Below are 20,233 nucleotides of genomic sequence, written 5' to 3'. Positions count from 1 at the left end.
GTGGATTAGGCCCTGTTTTACGACTGGATGCCCTTCCTGACACAGGCTCTGTGTGGAGGGATGTATTGATCGTGTTGTTCGTAAATGTGCAAGTGTATTAACACGAGCGTACATATCAGTCCTTGAGCTAGGCGAATCGAACCCTCGGTTCTGTGAACCGACGGACTCTGATCGTCTGTATCATGGCCTGCTACTAACTTGTTTTCAGTCCTCCCCTTAAGGGGAAGGCGGGCCTCGTAGACGGTGATGCCGTCTGTCAGGCCTGGAGATTTGTGGTGGTGATGGAGATGTGTCGAGAGGGTAAGGGGGTTGGCGGGCGCGTTAGTTATTTAGATAGAGAGGTAGATTCATTTACTGTACCATGAACCTCAAAATAAATGAAAACGAATCTCCTAAAATAATTGCCACGGTTAAACAAAATATAGAGGCGTTTATATGCACATATTTACGTGTTTATACACAGAGGACTTTACGTTTTATGGACCGTTAGAGCAAGTCTAATTTTACAGGGTGGTGAGTGAAAGAGGTTCAGCTATGAGCCACAGTTCTTATTTTAGGAAGGTGGAAAATATACTTTGCCTAGTATTGCGGTGAGGAACACCAACAAAGTTCAGCAATTCAGTTTATTCGTGGCGCGGCGTGAGAGCAGCGTCCTCATACCCACAGTCTCACAAAATGATTCTTAACAGGACGAAGAGAGAAACTGATCCATTTCATGAACCTTATTGGCACTCTTCCGTAGTGCTGGGAAGGTATCAGTTATCAAAGTTGTAGGAGAAACAAATTCGGCGCAGATTCTTTCAAGAAAGCCGAGTACTGTACTTAGTGCAGGATAATGCAAAACCACGGAAAACCATTTTCACATCAGCCAACGGTGGCAACCACCCTTCTCCGTCTCCCGAATGCAGAGGCGTACAGCCGTGGCCACTTGTAGGTCTACAAACGCCGACCTTCGTAGGAGTTTATCTACACTCTGGCTTCCCACTAGGGCAGCCCTCGTTCGAAACCTCGATAAAGCACGCGGTATTTTTGAAATGTAAAATTGCGATGGTGTGGTTCGATTTACACTTGAACTGTAGATGTGAAGGTTAATATGAGTGAGCTGGAAACAACTGACGAGCAGATAATATTGAGATGTATCAACAGATAGCGACACTGACGGTTATTTTGTGGTGGTATTAGAAATAATGTATTCAGGTTGAATCACAAAAGGAGTATGTTGTTTTCTCTTTAAAAACAAAGAATGATATACAAGTAACCTTCCTAACTGCTGATATCATAGAATTTGCAACTCGTCCATGGCTCTTTCATGAGGTTTGTGTAATTTTGTGGGGATATTTACATCTTTATAATTCAATATATTGCGTGTCCGTGCGGTAGAGGAATACTTTACAAAGAGCTAGGTGTAACTTCCACAACAGAGACAGCTATCGGTGTTAGGTGGAACAATTCATTTAGACAAGTGTTAATAAATTTATAAGCTTCATCATTACCACCTATAATTGACTAAAATTGGCAACAGTAATTGCATCGGTTATTTGCGAAACTCCACATAGGCCTATCGTAGGAAGTAACTTCACATCATCAGATCAGATGATAAACGGAGTTATTTATTTAAAATCCTTCACCGACCAAGTAGTTGCGTCGTTTCGGTCATGTAGCTGTCAGCTTGCATTCGGAGAGGGTAGGTTCGAGCCCTGAAGCCGGTTTTCTGTGGATGTACCTTAATCTAGGCGACGGTCACTTCCTTCGAACTCCCAGTATTCTAAGTACTCCCCTATCTCATCGTCGTCATAAGACCTACCTGTGCCGGTGCGACGCAAAGCAAAATTGTAATAAATAAATACATCCTTCCTAGATCACCTGCAAGTTCCCACAGTGACAAAGAGTGCCTTACAACGTTATTGCTGGGCAACCTCTTCTCTATAAAACGCATGAACCTGTTCTCTATAAAAATGTAATAATCGAAGGAAGAAAGAAATAGGATATAATTTTGAAGGTCCATATGCATACTTCATAAAAAAGAAAGATAGAACCTTTCAATGCTCTAATTACTACGGTAGTCATGAAGTCCTAACTGCTTACAGAAGTCCAGAAATGGTTCCCGACCGGGCGAGTTAGCCGTGCGGTTGGAGGCACGCGGCTGTGAGCTTGCATCTCGGAGACAGTGGGTTCGAATCCCAAAGTCGGCAGCCCTGAATATGGTTTTCCGTGGTTTCCCATTTTCACACCAGGCTGTACCTTAATTAAGGCCACGGCCGCTTCCTTCCAACTCCTAGGCCCTTCCTATCCCATCGTCGCCATAAGACCTATCTGTATCGGTGCGACGTAAAGCAATTAGCAAAAAGAAAAAAGAAGTTTCCCGGAGGTCCCTCTCGCACCGATCATCAAACCAGTGACTGTTAGGCTTTTTTGAACTGTTCAACAGGAGGTTGATAGATATTCTTCTTCTCTGCATTGACTTCCTCGGGTTGATTGACGTGAATGTATAATTCATTATGGATGGGGATGTGCCGTTTCTACACCTTCTCATATGTCTTAACTCATGTACGAGGGCCATCAACAAACGAAGATTCCCTATTTTTGTTACAATATAGTTACCTCAAGTGATACAAAATTACTGGAGGCAAACCCCGAAGGAAATAAAATTAATCTACTAATTACACTGTTTACAAAACCAAAAGAAAAGGGGAATGTCCCCAGAATCAAACGGGAAAATACAGAAATGTTGGAGATATATTTCGACATAAGCACGAGATACTTGTCATATCGCCGGATTGAGTTTAGTATGCCGGTGTCGTAGAAGAGCGTTCAGCTCTTCGACCGTGTAAAAATGCTGACAGGAGGCCAGGAAGCTCTTGAGGTGACTGGAAACAAAATCAGTTGTGTACGGTGGAGTACCTCCCAGCCTAACTCCCACAGAACAGCTGTTGCTGAGCGCCGAGCATTGCACAATACCTGCACTGAGCATTCGACGCCTCTTGTTTTTCAATGGTCCAGAATATCACAGACCGAACCCGAGAGGCGGCGGGAGAAAGATTGCGGGCCGCCATTTTGAGCCACTACTGACACTGGGGCTGCGCTACTGACACCGGCCGGTATATGATTGCTACGTCATAGACTTGTCACTCATGCTCATATTTCCCGACTAAATACATTTACTTTACAAGAAGAAGAAGAAGAAGAAGAAGAAGAAGTAGTACTGAAACTTAATTTCTGGATGGCCTACCTACAAGAAATCAACGATAATTCAAAATGGAAAGGTGGGGATTCCATTTATTGTTACGGCACCTGAACTGTCAGCAACAAATACTGTTGTATTTTACAATGTTTTTTTGCTAGGGGCTTTACGTCGCACCGACACAGATAGGTCTTATGGCGACGATGGGATAGGAAAGGCCTAGGAGTTGGAAGGAAGCGACCGTGGCCTTAATTAAGGTACAGCCTGGTGTGAAAATGGGAAACCACGGAAAACCATTTTCAGGGCTGCCGATAGTGGGGCTCGAACCTACTATCTCCCGGATGCAAGCTTCACAGCCGCGCGCCTCTACGCGCACGGCCAACTCGCCCGGTTTTACAATTTTTTATTCCACAAGAAACTTAAGTCATTTGTCATTGAATGTTCGCCGTACTTGTCGCTTACGCATTCTTCAGTAACTTCAGGGACATGTTAGGCTCCCTAATGCCAGTCTCTGTGGTCTGACACCGTGGTTAGCGAGTTCGAGTCCCGTTGGAGGAAGAAACTTTTCACCATCAGTATTTTTGCCCAGACTGCGCGTCAAAAGCCTGTGTTCAGTTCCAAATGTCTCCGCACTGTTCCAGTGACGACACACGACGCTCTTGATGCTCTGACGTTCAGCCATGCGCAGATCTATTGTTTTTGTTCGACAGCGGTAAGTTATCTCCCGACATCGGGTTTCACACTACCACAGACACCCAAGGCCGTCAAATACAATAATAATTAAATGAGGGAGATTTTGTTACATCGGGGTACTGCTACGCTCATCTTCTTTGCTCTAAGCTGTTTTTTTTTCATTGTTGTTTATCATTATCCATTCACCTAAATATTTAAAGGAGTTGACATTTCATTTTGTTTTGAATTGTGATTATTTTATCTCGACAATCTTTAACGTTTGTTATAAATTATGTCGTTGGAAAAGGGAGTCATAAACCTTATTTCCCTCCTTTGTTTATTATTATTATTATTATTATTATTATTATATTGTTTATTTTATTTTTATTTGAGAACTTGCCACTTACGATCACACGACAATTTCATTTTTTCTTTGTCTGAAGTTTCCTCTTCCTCCACTACTCCTTGATATCGGCGCTATGCTGTTTCATCTGGTCATCCGTCCAGCCTCATCCCGTCTTTGCAGTTCTTTCGACTTGAAACCTTTCCAAACTTTGAATCACGGTCCGAAATATTTTCCTGTCAAATATCTGAACTTCCTAGATGTTGGACTTTTCTAGACGTTTACGAACTTCCTTAATCCACGCCGTCGTTGTTGCACAGGCAGTCGACTGAGTCTGGTTTTGTCCATTCTGTACAGATGTCCGAGGAATTATAACCTCCTCTTTTGCATGGTCTCTGAAATTTTCTCCACATTTCTGTAGACTTTATTGTTGTTCCGAAGTTTCCAGACGGTTTTAGTCTGGATTGGGCTCAAAATTTTCCGCAGTATTCTTCTTCGTATGTTCCAACTTTTAATTCATCGAGAAGCATTCGCTGACATACAGACATTCTGTTTTTACTATAGTGCTGTAATGCCTTCTTTTGACATTCCACGAGATGCATTTCCTGTTGTAGATGCCTTTTTTTTTTTTTGCTACGGGCTTTACGTCGCGCCGACACAGATAGGTCTTATGGCGACGATGGGATAGGAAAGGCCTAGGAGTTGGAAGGAAGCGGCCGTGGCCTTAATTAAGGTACAGCCCCAGCATTTGCCTGGTGGGAAAATCGGAAACCACGGAAAACCATTTTCAGGGCTGCCGATAGTGGGATTCGAACCTACTATCTCCCGGATGCAAGCTCACAGCCGCGCGCCTCTACGCGCACGGCCAACTCGCCCGGTGTAGATGCCTTTTAGTTTGTCTATAAGCTCTCTCCATTTTCGAACTACGACCGTTTATGGCAGCTTCTCTTGTATGATTTCACAGAGGTATTTGAACTTTTTAACCACCTGAATCCATCCAATCTCTGTTTCAAGGAATTGTGGTCCATTTTTGTCATTATTATTATTATTATTTTTTTTTTTTTTTTTGCTAGTTGCTTTACGTCGCACCGACACAGATAGGTCTTATGGCGACGATGGGATAGGGAAGGGCTAGGAGTGGGAAGGAAGCAGCCGTGGCCTTAATTAAGGTACAGCCCCAGCATTTGCCTGGTGTGAAAATGGGAAACCACGGAAAACCATTTTCAGGGCTGCCGACAGTGGGGTTTGAACCTACTATCTCCCGAATACTGGATACTGGCCGCACTTAAGCGACTGCAGCTATCGAGCTCGGTGTCATTATTATTATTGTTATTAGTATTATTATATGTTTATGACGTAGTAACATTTCCTCAATTTAGAGCTTGCCTGAAAGACAAACTATGCTTAATAACAGTTGATATTGTGTAAGGAGAAAAATACATAAAAGTCCATTGAATGTTAAAGCAAATCACCGAAGGTGGTTTCTTAAAATAGTTATGATTTCAAGGCAGAAAATCCAATATCAGTCCTCAAGGATTTTGGCAGGTGGAATGGCTTGCAAAACTCAACAAATTTTCTAGGTATCGTGCGGCTACTCGCAGTTAGCAAGCCCGTGACTTCGATTCTTTTTAGCTTGTATTCCTCCTTTTAAAAAGGAAGTGGGGCTCGTATATTTCCCTCTTCTCACGATGAACATCGTGAGCTTGACTCACGGAGGATTTGAAACGGACTGTTGAATCGATTATACATTGTTGTCTTTGTAAGCAATAAGGAAATGATCAGTTGGTTACGTCCAACCGACCAGTACCTTGAGCGTTTGAACCACATGTGTTGGCCCTATCTTCTTAAACTGAAATGTACTGAGCACTGTTGTATTCTTCCTTTTACTCTGTAATCATGTTTTGAAAATAAAAATTAAATTTTGCTACCTGAAACTGAGATTAATTTTAAATCAACAGTTGCACTTCTTTGAATGGGTAACATAGCTGTAAATATCAGTACATTCGTTTTTATTTATTTATTCATTTATTTACTAGGATGTATTTATCATCGGTGACTTGTAAACAACTATGTATTGAATTGATTATTTACTGTGTCCTTCCCTTCACCCTGTTTATTTGTTCTCAACTTATTAATTTTCAGCATGCACCAGTGAAAATTCACCAGAAATTTAAAAACCTACTTTTGTAACACTAAGTAAATATTAATCAGATGTAATCAATACTCACTACAGCTGAAATCTCTATTGAAATCTATTTGTGCCATATTCTATGTACGCTTGCACTTGTATCTCTTCAGCTCAACTTGTAATTTTAAATTATGCGGATGTCTGTTCCAGCGTGCGGTTAGCTGGATCGATGCCACGTTCCAGAAGCGCATCTGCATCAAGTACATCCCCAGCCCTCAAGATGAGCGAAGGTAGGAGAGCTTGATGAGATTTGAACGAGTTCTAGGTCAGTGTTCCACTGATGAGGGAAGTGCTTGCTTTGCATCAGACCCATTAGTATGAATGATCAGTTAACTAACACATCATGAACTAAAGCTGTAAAATAATATGTACATACTTAAAGAGTTTCTTATTATTTGCTGCTCTTTGAAATGGGAAGTGTTGTAAGGGTGGAATCAGTTGCTGTGGAACGCAGTACAACATTAGTGTGTCTCTAACAGAATGTGGCCGCGTCCTCGGTTGTACTAACAGCCAGCACGTGTACAGTAAATAGAGTAAATGACCACAGTACATAATAAACATAATAAAGGGTAAGAAAGATGTTTTTTATGTGAAGACAACCCTTTTTAGTTTTGACTCAGTTAGATTCTCCAGTCTGCTGAAACTAAGTTTAAATAAATAACTTATAAACTACCCGTCAAAGAAAAGAATATGTTACTAAAAAGAAGGAAGGTCATTAAAATAGAATGACATGTTTCCTTCTTCAAAGAAAATCATCAGATTATATTATATCACACTGAGAATATTTAGAAATGTACCAGCATATATGTTTATTTCTGTTGAAATACTTAGAATATTGAAATTTAAAAGTTATCTTAATGAAATCCTCATTTCTATCCTCTGTAGTGTTGAATGCGAGTTGCTGCATTACCGTTACTCTATCGTTGGCGCGAGTCCATCTGGCTGCTCAGTCCGTTGATCTTCTCCCATGCCACGCAACCCGCTCTGGCTACGTCAAGGACACATTTTACTTTTAGGTGTTGTAATTTTAATGCTCCCCTTATTCTTATCCCTCTTCTTTCTTTCTTTCTCCGTTAGGGTCTTCTAGGGACCAGTGATAATTTCAATGCTTCATCCTTTGTTATTCCTTCTTTTATTTCCTGTTTTATTTCCCTCTCGACCTTGGAATCGTTGCATATTTAATATTTTCTTTCTAAATCTCCCTCTCTCTGTTGCTTCTTCTTCTTCTCTTATCTTGTTTCTTTCCAAATCTTTCTTGACTTCATGAAGCCATCTTGCTGTTGACTTCTTGTTCCAAAAATATTTGGAGATCTGCTTGGTTAACCTGTTGTCTTCCATTCTGTATAAATGTACAAACAAATCAATCGCCCCTTCCGCATTTCCATGTTGCCGCATATTTCACCATTACTTCTCGATTTCCAGAGTTCTGTGGTTCTTAGCGGACCGAGTATTTTCCGTATAATTTTCCTTTTCAGTACTTCCATTTTACTTAGTATTATTATTGTTATTATCGTCGTATGACATTTGATTTGTAAACTATGCAGACGTTCTTAATTATCATTTGAGGGGCTGCCAGTTATACCGGTAATTTTCCGTTATGTCAGTTTCCCTTACGTTAACTCTTTTGGAACTGTAGTCATTTTATTATTATAAACCATCATCATCATCATCATCATCATCATCATCTTCCGGTTCGATGGTTAGATGGTTATCGAGCTGGCCTTTGGTCATAGAAGTCCAGGGTTCGATCCCCGGGGGGTTGCGAATTTTAACCATACTTCGTTAATTTCGCTGACACGGGGGCTGGGAGTATGTGTCGCCTTCATCATCATTTCATCCTCTTCACGACGCGCAGGTCGCCTACGGAGGTCAAATGAAAAGGCCTGCATCTGGCGAACCGAACATGTCCTCGGACACACCCGGCAGTTGAAGTCATACGCCATTTCATGTTTTAAAACATCATCATCGTAAATGTTTAGTTTATTATTATTTTTCAATCTCGTGTGGAAATTTAGTTTTTCCTGGCCTATGCGACGTTGCAGTTTGTTGCTTCACATTTGAGGTCATTCAAATTACGCTACCATTTTCATACATACTGTACCCGTTAATACCAAGAACACTGAGACACCTCAGGGATGCTCAGTTCGCAAATAGGACGCCCTAAGTGAAATAACCAAGGATGTGGCATGCGTAGGAAAATGAACTGAAATTGTGGCATATAATAAAGAAAATACACAGTAAAATTCTCATGTGGCATGGTTTATTTACAAAAAAATCTCAAATTGTCATAATTCAATAACTATGATTGTGAAAATGGTCGCTAATAAAATTAAAAATTCAGCTCTTGAAGTACAAACAGAATAAATCAAATGGGGTGGTACATGATTTTTCGCCCTATCTTGCCCTAACAAATCACAGTTACATATTGATTTCAATAATTTTGTTCAGGTAAACAGATTTCATTTAATTAACTGAAAGCTCTGGGTTCTGATGATCCACTCCGAAATATTAGAAAGAAGAAAATAAAATAAAAATTTTGTACGATAATCATATCAAGTTTTCAATTATTTACCCAAAGTTTAAATTTTACTCTGACATAATTTGATGCTATAAATTTCTCTTTAAAATTAATCGACTCAACGAAATAATTACCTGTTCAGTTACCAGTCGCTTACTTGATTAGCGAAATTAAATAAATAAACTAAAGTCTGGAAATATCATGATAGTCATTGCTAATGGTCTGCCTAACCAAAAATGTAAGTCCTGAAACGCCATATCACAAATCCTGGATGCGAATATCAAAGAATGTAACACTCCCCACATAGTATAACAACATCTGAGATAATAAGATAAAAGGTGAACTCAAACTACCATAACCCTGATTACAATACTAAATTACACTCAAATTTACAAATTATATGACAGTATCTACACATTTGGCTACACGGAAGATGATCATAGCGTCCAAATACCATCGAATAATTCTAGCATAGCTAAGTGTACCTCAAGGTTTCTAATATTCAGGCATATGACCTGGATGAAAGTCCTCGAACATTCGGGAAAGGTCTCGAATTCGGGCAATGTCTCGAAGATTGTTCCAGAACCACTGTGAGTTAACGCAAACATTACAGTTACAAATTACGGAGAACTCGGGATAGAGCCTAATTAGACGTAGTCAAACTCAAATATACGCAGACTCATGATCCAAAATCACGCAAATATTCACTATATTACAATACCTAATTATCATTTGCCTCAATAATCATCTTCCATAATCATGGTGTGACTCTATTCTCGAAGAAATACATCAATTATGCACTACAATGTAATCTCTCTCAAAGACACAAAATTATCACATTAATAATAGTGAAATATATAATAATGACCCATACATTTGTGATCCGCCCCAGGATGTCACAAATTCATTACAATAGCATCACACAACAAGTCATACGCGTATATAATTATCGAAGATCCAATCCATCTACCGGTTCTCGAGTCTCGATTTAACTATCTGTACTCTGCATTTACATACACGGGTTCTGATTCAAAGTAACGGAATCATTTTTCAAGACGTAAGTTCAAAGATCACACACCATTATATTCCAACGGATACTATATGCAAGTATAATCCGCTTCTGTGCGACGACTGTACATCCTGTAAAATCTAATCTATGTACTCGAATGTTCTAACATCATTCTCCACCAGTCGTGGCCATAATAAATTTATAAGATGAAAACATGGGAATTATTACCACCTGATTCACCGAGCATAATTCAATAGTCACATATACCATTCAATATCACATTAAGCCTATCTAACACGAGACAAATACGTGAAGATCATCTATTGGTACTACAATATGGCAAAGTACAACAACTACACAACTGCAAGACCATTTACCAATTATAACTACATAACTATCCCACTATAGAACAGATATTATTATACAATTGCGTCGACTTAGCTTTTCGATGTCTTCATGATGCTGGACGGCTGGTCGTCCTCAATAGTACAATTATATGTGCCTTCCCCTCAATCCATCGCTGTCAGCTACGGTCTCATAGTTTAGGCCTCCCTCTCAGCACTCACACACACGGCGTTAGGTAACATCACCGTGATGAGATTTGTAACTGTCCTCTTCTTGGATTTCAAGCTGAAACTGGCACAATAAAAATTAATAAATTTGTCATACCACCAATTCCTGGAAATATTGTCCAAATAATATACTGTATACTGTAGGAAACTCCACTTATCTTGACGTCTGTTGTATTATGTGCGTTGGCAAACAGAATAGCCCAAATTATATATATTTGCGAGGCATACAGCTATGTTAAATCAAAGTTCGATTTCTCCAGATCCTGCATAAGGTATTCCCGTCCGCTATCGAACCAAGTCCTTCGCCTGAATGGCGTGTCGAAGACTACTGACGTACGGCGACTCACCTACTTCCACATCAGCTGGCGAACTGGAATCCTTGAAGCTTTGCGCACGCGTGCTCAGACTAGAAACTTTCGTCAAATTCACAACTACAATAATTTCCCACATTTGTTTTACTCGCAAGATAATATTCAAAAAATGTTATCATTACTATAATTACTATTATTGGAATACACATTGCCTTTCCAGCACGCTGTTTAATAGTATCACTAGTCGTTTGCTAAGTTGGATACAGCCGGTGACGGTCTACAGACGTTCGCGAAGCGCGTTTTTCTTTCTTTCTTTCTTTCTTTCTTTCTTTCTTTCTTTCTTTCTTTCTTTATTTATTTCACAAACGGGTTCATTCCTAACCGCCGATACCAGTATGAAGTCTTATGGCTTAAACAACTAATTAGAAGAGTACTAAGTCCACAGGTGAAGTCAATGTGAATGCAAAGAGCACTAATTCCAAGATACACCACTCGGTTCATATATTCGAGCCATCCGTCCTATCGAAACTGTCACAATGCATCTTCGTTATAGACTATCATGTCTTTCAGCGTTCAGTCTGCAAGCATCTGTGAATTTACTAAACGCCTCCGCAATCCCTTATTTGTACTTAGTTCTGTGGCCTTCTTTAGTTCCATATCTCTTATTTTTAAATTATTAGAAACTGAGTTTAATCATCGTCATCTTGGTCTCCCTCTCTGATCGATTCCACTACCCTCCTCCATTCGCCTCACATGTTCCCACCACCGAAGATGGTTTATGCGTACAGCTCCATCGATTGAGTTAATTCCTAATTTATCGTTCATCTCCTCATTCCGAGTACACCCGCTACCATTGTTCCCACCTGTTTGTACCAGCAATCATTCTCGCTACTTTCATGTCTGTTACGTCTAACTTATGAATAACATATCCTCAGTCCACCCAGCTTTCACTCCCGTAAAGCAAAATTGGTCTAAATACAGACTGAAGTAAAGATAGTTTCGACCAGGAGTTGGTTTCCTTCTTACAAAATACTGTTGATCGCAGCTGTGTCTCTGACACTGACTGGTAAGGAATTCCGAAGTCTGGAGCCGGTCACAGTAAAAGGATTGTTATACGCAGATGAATGGTGAAAAGGAATTGCAAGGGTAGATCCAGCGCGAGTATTGCAGTTAAGAAATGAGATAGAGTGAAATTTAGAGGCGAGTTGCTACTTATTCTAAGGGCATCTGATGTTTTTTTCAGTTAGATGATACCATTCTTTATTAATCCTCATCCACCAACTCGGAACTTTTCTTGGTCCAGGTATCTTTGTTAGTACTCTCCTTTTTTTCTAATTCTTGACTTTCCCCTTTTTTATTTTTGTTTAAGACTTTTACAAAACAAAGTCGCACAAAAGAATACCTACTGTAACGTTGCCCTCGTTGTCCAATTTATCGTAATTTAAATTGTTTTTGAAAACTGTTCGTGAAATGAGCTTCTAATGGGCTGGCTATTTTCACACACCGTACTTGTTAACAGTAATGTTTCGTGGAACGTGAAATTTTGTTCGTGTACTCAAAAGCTCATTTTGAGTGTTTTATGTAACTTTGAAATGGAACTGTGGGTTCTACAGGTAACTGCTCCGAGCAACTCGGCTACTTTTCAGAAATTAATTGTAACACTGTTGTTTATTTCACTGGAAAAATTCTTGCCATTAAATGTAGTATAAGTCATTCACCCAAATGCCATCACAGTTTGCTTGAGGGTTGTTCTGCATACCAGAGTGAAAGTGCTTCCTCCTACAGATGTAAATGTTTTAATTCTTGATTGCCACTGTATACAGTGCCGTGCGCGGCACTTTTCTCAGAGTGCAAAGAGTTTAAAGAAAGTATGGGCTCTATTCCCACAAGTACTTAATTATTCTTCTGTATAGGGCATACTTCATCTCTAGAGAGTTTTTGTTCCATTATTTATTCACACAATTCACGAAGAGCCTCTCATTGGTTTTTTCTTGAAATACATGGGAACTGCAGTTCGAATTTCATTTTTATAACTTCAGTGCGCATTTTTGATGTTCGCTTATTTTTCACTCAACGATTTATTGCTATCGATCTTTGCTATACTCCACAGCTGACTGTTTGAGAAATTACGCTAACCATTCTAATGTGAATCGACACAGCTGTTCGAAAACCGCGAATGTGACAACGCTCTTCCTACCCATTATTTCCCTTAAGACCGAGGGAGTTGGCCGTGCGGTTAGGAACGAGCAGCTGTGGGCGTGCATTCGGGAAATAGTGGGCTCGAATCCCACTGTCGACAGCCCTGAAAATACTTTCTATATTCACACCAGGCAAATCGCCTCCGTCCCATACTTTGTCGCGGGAAAACTTGACTGTGTTAGTGCGACGTGAAACAACAACAGTACTGTAATGTAAATGAAACTGGTTATTATGATAGAGGAATCGAACCCAGTACCTTCTGTGTGGAAGTTCGCTACGCTGACTATTCAGCCGACAACAACAATATCTTCTTCTGTCTTTGATTTTATCCACCTGTGAACGACGCAAAATAACTTCTTCATGTTTTTGTCTTTCTGCATTTTCAGTCTTTCCAGTATTTCCTCCTTCTTTCTCTGTATTCCGTCCTTCTTTCATCCGACCAGACAGTTACATGCTCTCTATCCTTTTCCTTTTAAATCCTATTTACAAATATCAGTCTGTCTAGAACTCGAAATCCTCATTTATGCTAAACCCTTGTTCACTTCGATTTATGAACTTATCTGTATTTTGCGACGTACGTCGAATTGGTCAGATATATTTTTAGTCAATGTGTTCAGATTCATTCGGACCAAGTGGCCGTCAAATAATTTATTTATTTGTCTTCTTTCAAGTAGGCAAGTTAGGCTGCATGGCCCTCGCTTGCACTTAACCACACTTACAATACTTTTCTGCATGTATATTAAGTTTTAATTTTATATAACTACATTATGCTAACACACACGCTATCATTCTCATTCGCATTTATAAAGGAATTAAAATATTATACTGAACATTAAGCAATATGAAATAATATTGGTCGAACACAATATTACACAACTATCAGCTAGTTCTAACACAGTCTGTCGCCATACACACACTCAGCAGCTTTCAACAGGTAATCTCGGCAAGATCTCATGAATTTAGTTAAACAATCACTGCCTCTGACACTGACTGGTAAGGAATTCCAAAGTCTGGGACCGGATACAGTAAATAATTGTTATACGAACGTGAATGGTGAAGAGGAATAATTGCAAGGGTAGGTCGGTGTTACAGTTGTGAAATGAGGAGAGACACTGAAAATTAGAGGCGAGTTGCTACTTACTCTGAGGGCATCTGATGATTTTTCTGTTAGTGCATACAATTCTGCATTAATCCGACAACTTCGAACTTTTCTACGTCCAACTATCCTCCTTAGATCTTCCCTTCTTCTCTAATTCTTCTATTTGTCCTCTTTTTGCTTGACTTAATCACTTTTACAAAATAAAGTCGCACAAATTGGAGAGACCATGTTCTGCGAATGAAGAATAACAGAATACCTAACGTTGTCTCGAATTTTATCTATATATATAAAATAACATGTACTGACTGACTGACTGACTGACTGACTGACTGACTGACTGACTGACTGACTGACTGACTGACTGACTGACTGACTGACTGACTGACCGACTGACTGACTGACCGACTGAATGACTGATTAATCATCGCCCAGCCAAACCTACTGGACATAAAGAAATGACATTTTGGGGATACATTCATATTAGGGTGTAGGTGCTCACCAAGGGAGAATTTTTGGAAATTACGTCGCTAATGAGGTTAAAATGGGGGTGAATTTTTAAAATGAGGATATCTATATCTCAAACACTTGAAAAGTTTCCAGACGTGAAAATTGGTATTTGAAATCTTCTCTAAAAATAAAGAAACATGTATTTTTGTATTCGGAAAATACTTTTAGGTGGGGGTAGGTGTGGGGGAAGGAATGATGAAGGGATTGAATTCTTTTTATGGGGATAATTATGCATATCTCAAAAACTGAAGATGTTACAGATGTGGGAATAGGTATTTGGAATCTCCTTTAAAAATAAAGGAACATATATTTGTTTTTTTCGACTTGAGAGAAGACTGTGTCTTACATGTACAGTTCTACAGTATGTCGCATGGTCGTCTTAGCCCCAAAAGGTCATACCGCAAACATGGTTTACGAGGAATTTGTGGGGTAAATGAAACTAAATTTTTGGGTGAATTTTTATACTTTAGGAATTTTCAGTTAATGCTTAGTACAATGCCGAGGAACGATCACTTTGATCAAGTTACGAAATCCACGTGAGCGAAGCCACAGGTAACTGCTAGTTATTAATACGTCTTCCCCTGTAAGGAGGCAGAAAGTATACTGGCTACACAATACCCAAGTAAATGATGAATTTGCTAACGACAGTCACAAGGCTCAGAAATAAATTTCGAATGTGGCATGATGTACGGTTCGTCAAATGCTATATAGATGATTGTGGATTCTGGTTATTGAACCTCGTATTGCGACCATAGCGATGTCGTGAAATGGTGCACGGTTGAGACCGAGATAATTCCATACCTCAGGGATTGTGCCTCGACCTCCGATCATGAGTCAATGAACGAAGATGGTTGTCTAGGTGGGCTGGTGTATTGACTTCTTCTCGGTGGCCACCATTTCGACCTGGCCACTATCCCACTGCGGCGGGGCGTGTCAAGCGTACGTGGCAGTGAACACACTCGGTACGGCACAGGACCGCTTCCTCGCAGCAGTCATTCCAGTACAGTGGAGACAAGAATTTACTATAATTTCAAGGTACACCTTTCTTTTTCAAATAAACGTGTGACATTCATATTAACAGGCATCGTTTTATTTTCCTGTATTTACATAGTCAAAGTGACTCAAAAAGAGAATGAGCACGTATGTCCCTCGCACTTACGATTTATCAGAGCTACCACCTCCCTTGTAGATACAAATCCTGTGAATACCCTCAAGAAACATAATATGCATAGATTCAATTAGTTATGAAAAATAATGTTTCTGCGAGGAACTTTCATATCTCTTTTTTTTACCGAGTGTACAAAGATACAGGGTTTAAGATTGCAAGCTGCGATCCCTATCATACATTCAATAAAACGTAATACATAATTCAAAAAGTTTTATGCTCGATATTGCTTACAGTTGTAGTGTTCTGTGACATCCTCTGTTCCTTGAGTTTCTAAAAATACACTTAAGAAAATGGAAATTGCAACACCATGAAAGTATTGGTCATTTGTGTTGATTTTCAAGATATGAACGATGTCATGTAGGTATGCAAACGATCAAAGTTTCAGACCCATTGAATTGTTGCTACAGGTCTCCCCACGTGATTGGTCGCGGAGGAATCAACTCCAGTATACGGACTCTGGTGTAGCGTAGTTGACTTGCAGTCTGTGCGGTGAAGTGTTCCCCGTCAAACATGCCTAGACGACAGAGCAGAGCACGCTATCAACAATTGTCGCCGTTTGAGAGGGCTCGGATAATTGGGCTGTGTGAGGCTGGATTATCGCTAGGGACTGTACAACGTGTATGGGGACAGTGGTCAAATGAAGGTACCCACACTCGTAGACCTGGCACAGGCCCAGCACGACAGACAACTGTGAGAGAGGATCGCCGCATCATTCGGATGGCGCGGATGGAATCCCATGCAACAACAGCGTAAATTCGAACAGCTGTGGCACCCCACGTTAAACAACAAACAGTTGGTAATCGCCTGCGTGCAGCTGCCTAACGAGCCCGTGTCCCTGCAGAAGGTGTTCCATTGACCCCACAACAGCGACGTGTAAGGCGGGCCTGGTGTCGAGAAGGATCGACGTGGGTCGACGAATGGCATAGGGTCGTCTTTAGTGATGAATCGCGCTTCTGTCTTGCCCGCAGTGATCGCCGGAATCGTGTGCGCCGACGTACCGGTGAGAGGGGCCGCCCAGATCTTATTGTCGAGAGGCACACAGGGCCACCACCAAGCATTATGGTCTGGGGAGCTATTGGCTTTAATGTGAAATCACAATTAAGGCTTGTTGAGGGCACTATGACTGCTTGACAGTACGTTGATAGGGTACTCAATCAATCCAGTGGTTGTCCCTATGATGGCGAACATTGCTAATGGGTTGTTTCAGCAGGCCAATGCCCGGGTTCGCACTGCACGCATCTCCAGATAAGCTCTCCACGACTTCACAACCTTAGAATGGCCCGTCAGTTCCCCGGACATCAGTCCTATTGAGCATGTGTGGGACATGATGGGTCGTCAACTGGCCAACTGTCCTCAGCCACCCACAAATCTGGAACAACTGACCCGTCCAGTGCAGCAAGCATGGGCCACAATTCCTCAGGAAGCGATCGAGGGCCTTATTGACTCCATGCCTCGACGAATTCATCAATGTATTGCAGCTCGTGGTGGGCTCATCCTGCATTGATTGTTGTCCAAACTTGCGGCCAAAGGGACCTCAAATTGCAATCGAATCACAGTCGAACACTCGTCCTGCATGTTCAATTGCAGCAATGTAGCACCACTTCATCTGGGTGTTGCAATTTCCATTTTCTTTAGTGTAGTATTTAATATTTATCTTCATCCATTTTTATTCGAACATCCACTGCAATAGTATCATGCGAATAAAAATATTTCGCTTCACAGTGGCGTCGTACATTATACCTTTCAACGTAACAGACTGCCCTCATAGTAGGCATTTTACACGGTCCACAGCTACACAAAAAAGCTGATTTCCCCATTGGTTCTCTGCAGTGATATTCGGCAAGGCAAGATAATATTTGTCATAACTTTCTGACAACTCGGTTATGGACGCAATGATCGAGTCTGACTAGCAAGCCTTCACCCGGCATTGACTTTCACGGTCTGTGACGTAACCATGTCACTGTGGCTGTGCCTGCCCGCCCGCGTGCGCTTGCGGGACGGAATGCCCAGCGTGAGCACTTCTGTTCTAGACGAAGAGACATGTGAAGCAATGTACTTGTATCTCTCCATAGCACGTTCGCTTCAGACGGTTAAGTCCCAGTTTATTTTCATGAAGGCCAAGGCTCCATCAGAGGTTAATTTTAAATGACACGGCGGGCTAGGTTATCACCACAAGGCACGCCAGAGAAGACAGGTCACGGAAACAGCAATGTCAATAAGCAAGTTCCCTCCAATCAGCAGAGCCATTCGTGACAAGTGGAAGTTTATCCGAGCAAATAGAAGTTCCGCTCCTTCAGTGAGGACGTAACTGACTGTAGAACGTTCAATGGTAGCAATTCGTCTACAGTTTCCGGCGAGGCCTCCTGCGCCTTTAACAGTGGCACCGGGACGTGTAATAATAATAATAATAATAATAATAATAATAATAATAATAATAATAATAATAATAATAATAATAGTCCGCCTCTGTGATGTAGTTGTTAGTGTGATTAGCTGCCTCCCGTGGAAGCCCCGGTTCGATTCCCGACTCTGCCATGAAATTTGAAACGTGGTACGAGGGATGGAACGGTGTCTTCTCAGCGTGGGGAGGGCAAAGGAGTAGAGGGGGGTTCGATTCCCACCTCAGCTATCCTCGAAGTTGTTTTCTATGGTTTCCCCACTTCTCCTCCAGGCAAAGTCGGGGATGGTGCCTACCTTAAGGCAATGGCCGCTTCCTTCCTTCTTCCTTATCTGTTCCTTCCAATCTTCCTATCTCTCCAAAAGGCCGCTGTTCGGCATAGTAAGTGAGGCCGCCTCGGCGTGGCATTGGTCCTCCTCCTCAGTTGTATGCCCGACCTAGTATCGCACGCTCCACGACACTGCCCTTTAGGCGGTAGAGGTGGTATCACTCGTTGAGTCCGAGAGAAAACCAACCCCGGACAGTAAACGATTTATTAAAGAAAGAAAGAAAGAAAGAAAGAAAGAAAGAAAGAAAGAAAGAAAGAAAGAAAGAAAACGTAAATCCAAGGGTCCAATGAGCTACAACTTAGGCCTCTGTAATCAACAATAATCATCACATAGAAGCCAGACAATTATTATTATTATTATTATTATTATTATTATTATTATTATTATTATTATTATTATTATTATTATTATTATTATTATTATTATTATTATTATTATTATTATTATTATTATTATTATTATTATTATTATTATTATTATTATTGTTTCTATCTGGGCCTTTTCCAGATCATTTTTAACATCTTGCATCCCTGGTACGTTCTTCAGTTTTCCAGTATATGTCAAAACCTTGTGGGTTAGCCTTGAAGGCAACAGTCTGTGAATGTGTCCATAGAATTTCAGTCTTCGTTTCCTGACGTCTGCGGTAAGGTTGGACAGTTTTTCCATAGCTTTGCGTGATTTGAGTCTATACCCTTCTTCTTTTTTCTTTCTCTGGGCCCAGAATTGTCCTCAAGATCTTCCTTTCCTCCTTCAAGATGTTTTCCAGATCACCTTAATTATTAAGTACCAAGATTTCACTTGCATACAGCACTTCAGGTTTAAGCACCGTATTATAATGTTTGATTTTTGTATGTATGGACATGCATTTCTTGTTGTAGATGTCACGGGTTCTCCAATATGCTCTTTTGAGTTTTTGTATTCGGACTTTCTGTGTTTCCTTTTCCGACCCTGTTGGTTCTAGGATCTCACCGAGATATTTAAAGTATGGAACTCTTTCGATCTGCCCAAATTTCGTTTGTAATTCCTGATAGTCGAATTTAGTGTAAATAAACTTGGTCTTCTCGAATTAGATTTGTAGTCCATTTTTCTCAGCGCGTACCGTGTGGACCTCAATCTGATCGCTGAAATATCACTGTCTGTTAGTATCGCTAGGTCGTCTGCGAAAGCTAAACAACTGTCCTTTATGTCATCGTTCTTTCAGCCAAGTTGAACGGATTTCCAGTTCTTCTGATCTTTCAGTTCCTTCTCCAATTCTCGAATGAATTTGTCTAGAACAAGGTTGGAAAGCAGTCACCCTGTCGCACGGCGGTGTTGATGGCAAAGGGCTCCGACACTTCACCCATGAATTTCACTTTTGACTTCGTGTCCATGAGTGTTTCCTTGATGAGTCTTAATGTCTTCGGGTCAAATCCTTGTTCTTCTGAGATGTTAAAGAGAGACTGTCGATAGACCGAATTGTACGCTTTCTTGAAGTCAGCGAAACTACAAATAATCGGAGAGCTTCGGGTTGCTCTATATTTCAATATTGTCTTCAAGTTAAAAATTTGTTGAACACAGGACCGCGCAGGTCGGAAACCGGCTTGATATTCTCCAATTTTGTGTTCAAGCTGTTCTTGTACTCTTTGAAGAAGAGACACGGAGAGAATCTTGTAGGTGAGTTGAACGAGAGAAATTCCTCTGTAGTTATTTACATCCGTTCTGTCACCTTTCTGGGGTAACGGATGGATAAGTGCACACTT

General features: G+C 40.7%; 1 protein-coding gene across 2 annotated transcripts in view; it reads left to right on the top strand.

The window, feature by feature from the left end:
- Trpm (transient receptor potential cation channel, subfamily M) overlaps positions 1-20,233 on the top strand; it is an 819,353-nt gene that overhangs the window by 75,311 nt on the left and 723,809 nt on the right. For both annotated transcript variants that reach the window (XM_067146725.2, XM_067146726.2), the window contains exon 2: positions 6,535-6,614. In XM_067146725.2, coding sequence (XP_067002826.1) covers positions 6,535-6,614 — 80 coding nt within the window. The remainder of the gene's footprint in view (positions 1-6,534; positions 6,615-20,233) is intronic.

The sequence above is a fragment of the Anabrus simplex genome, chromosome 5 (genome assembly GCF_040414725.1).
Source record: "Anabrus simplex isolate iqAnaSimp1 chromosome 5, ASM4041472v1, whole genome shotgun sequence".
Lineage (NCBI taxonomy): Eukaryota > Metazoa > Arthropoda > Insecta > Orthoptera > Tettigoniidae > Anabrus > Anabrus simplex.
The sequence above is the reverse complement of the archived record's forward strand: the minus strand, read 5'-3'. Positions and strand labels throughout refer to the sequence as shown.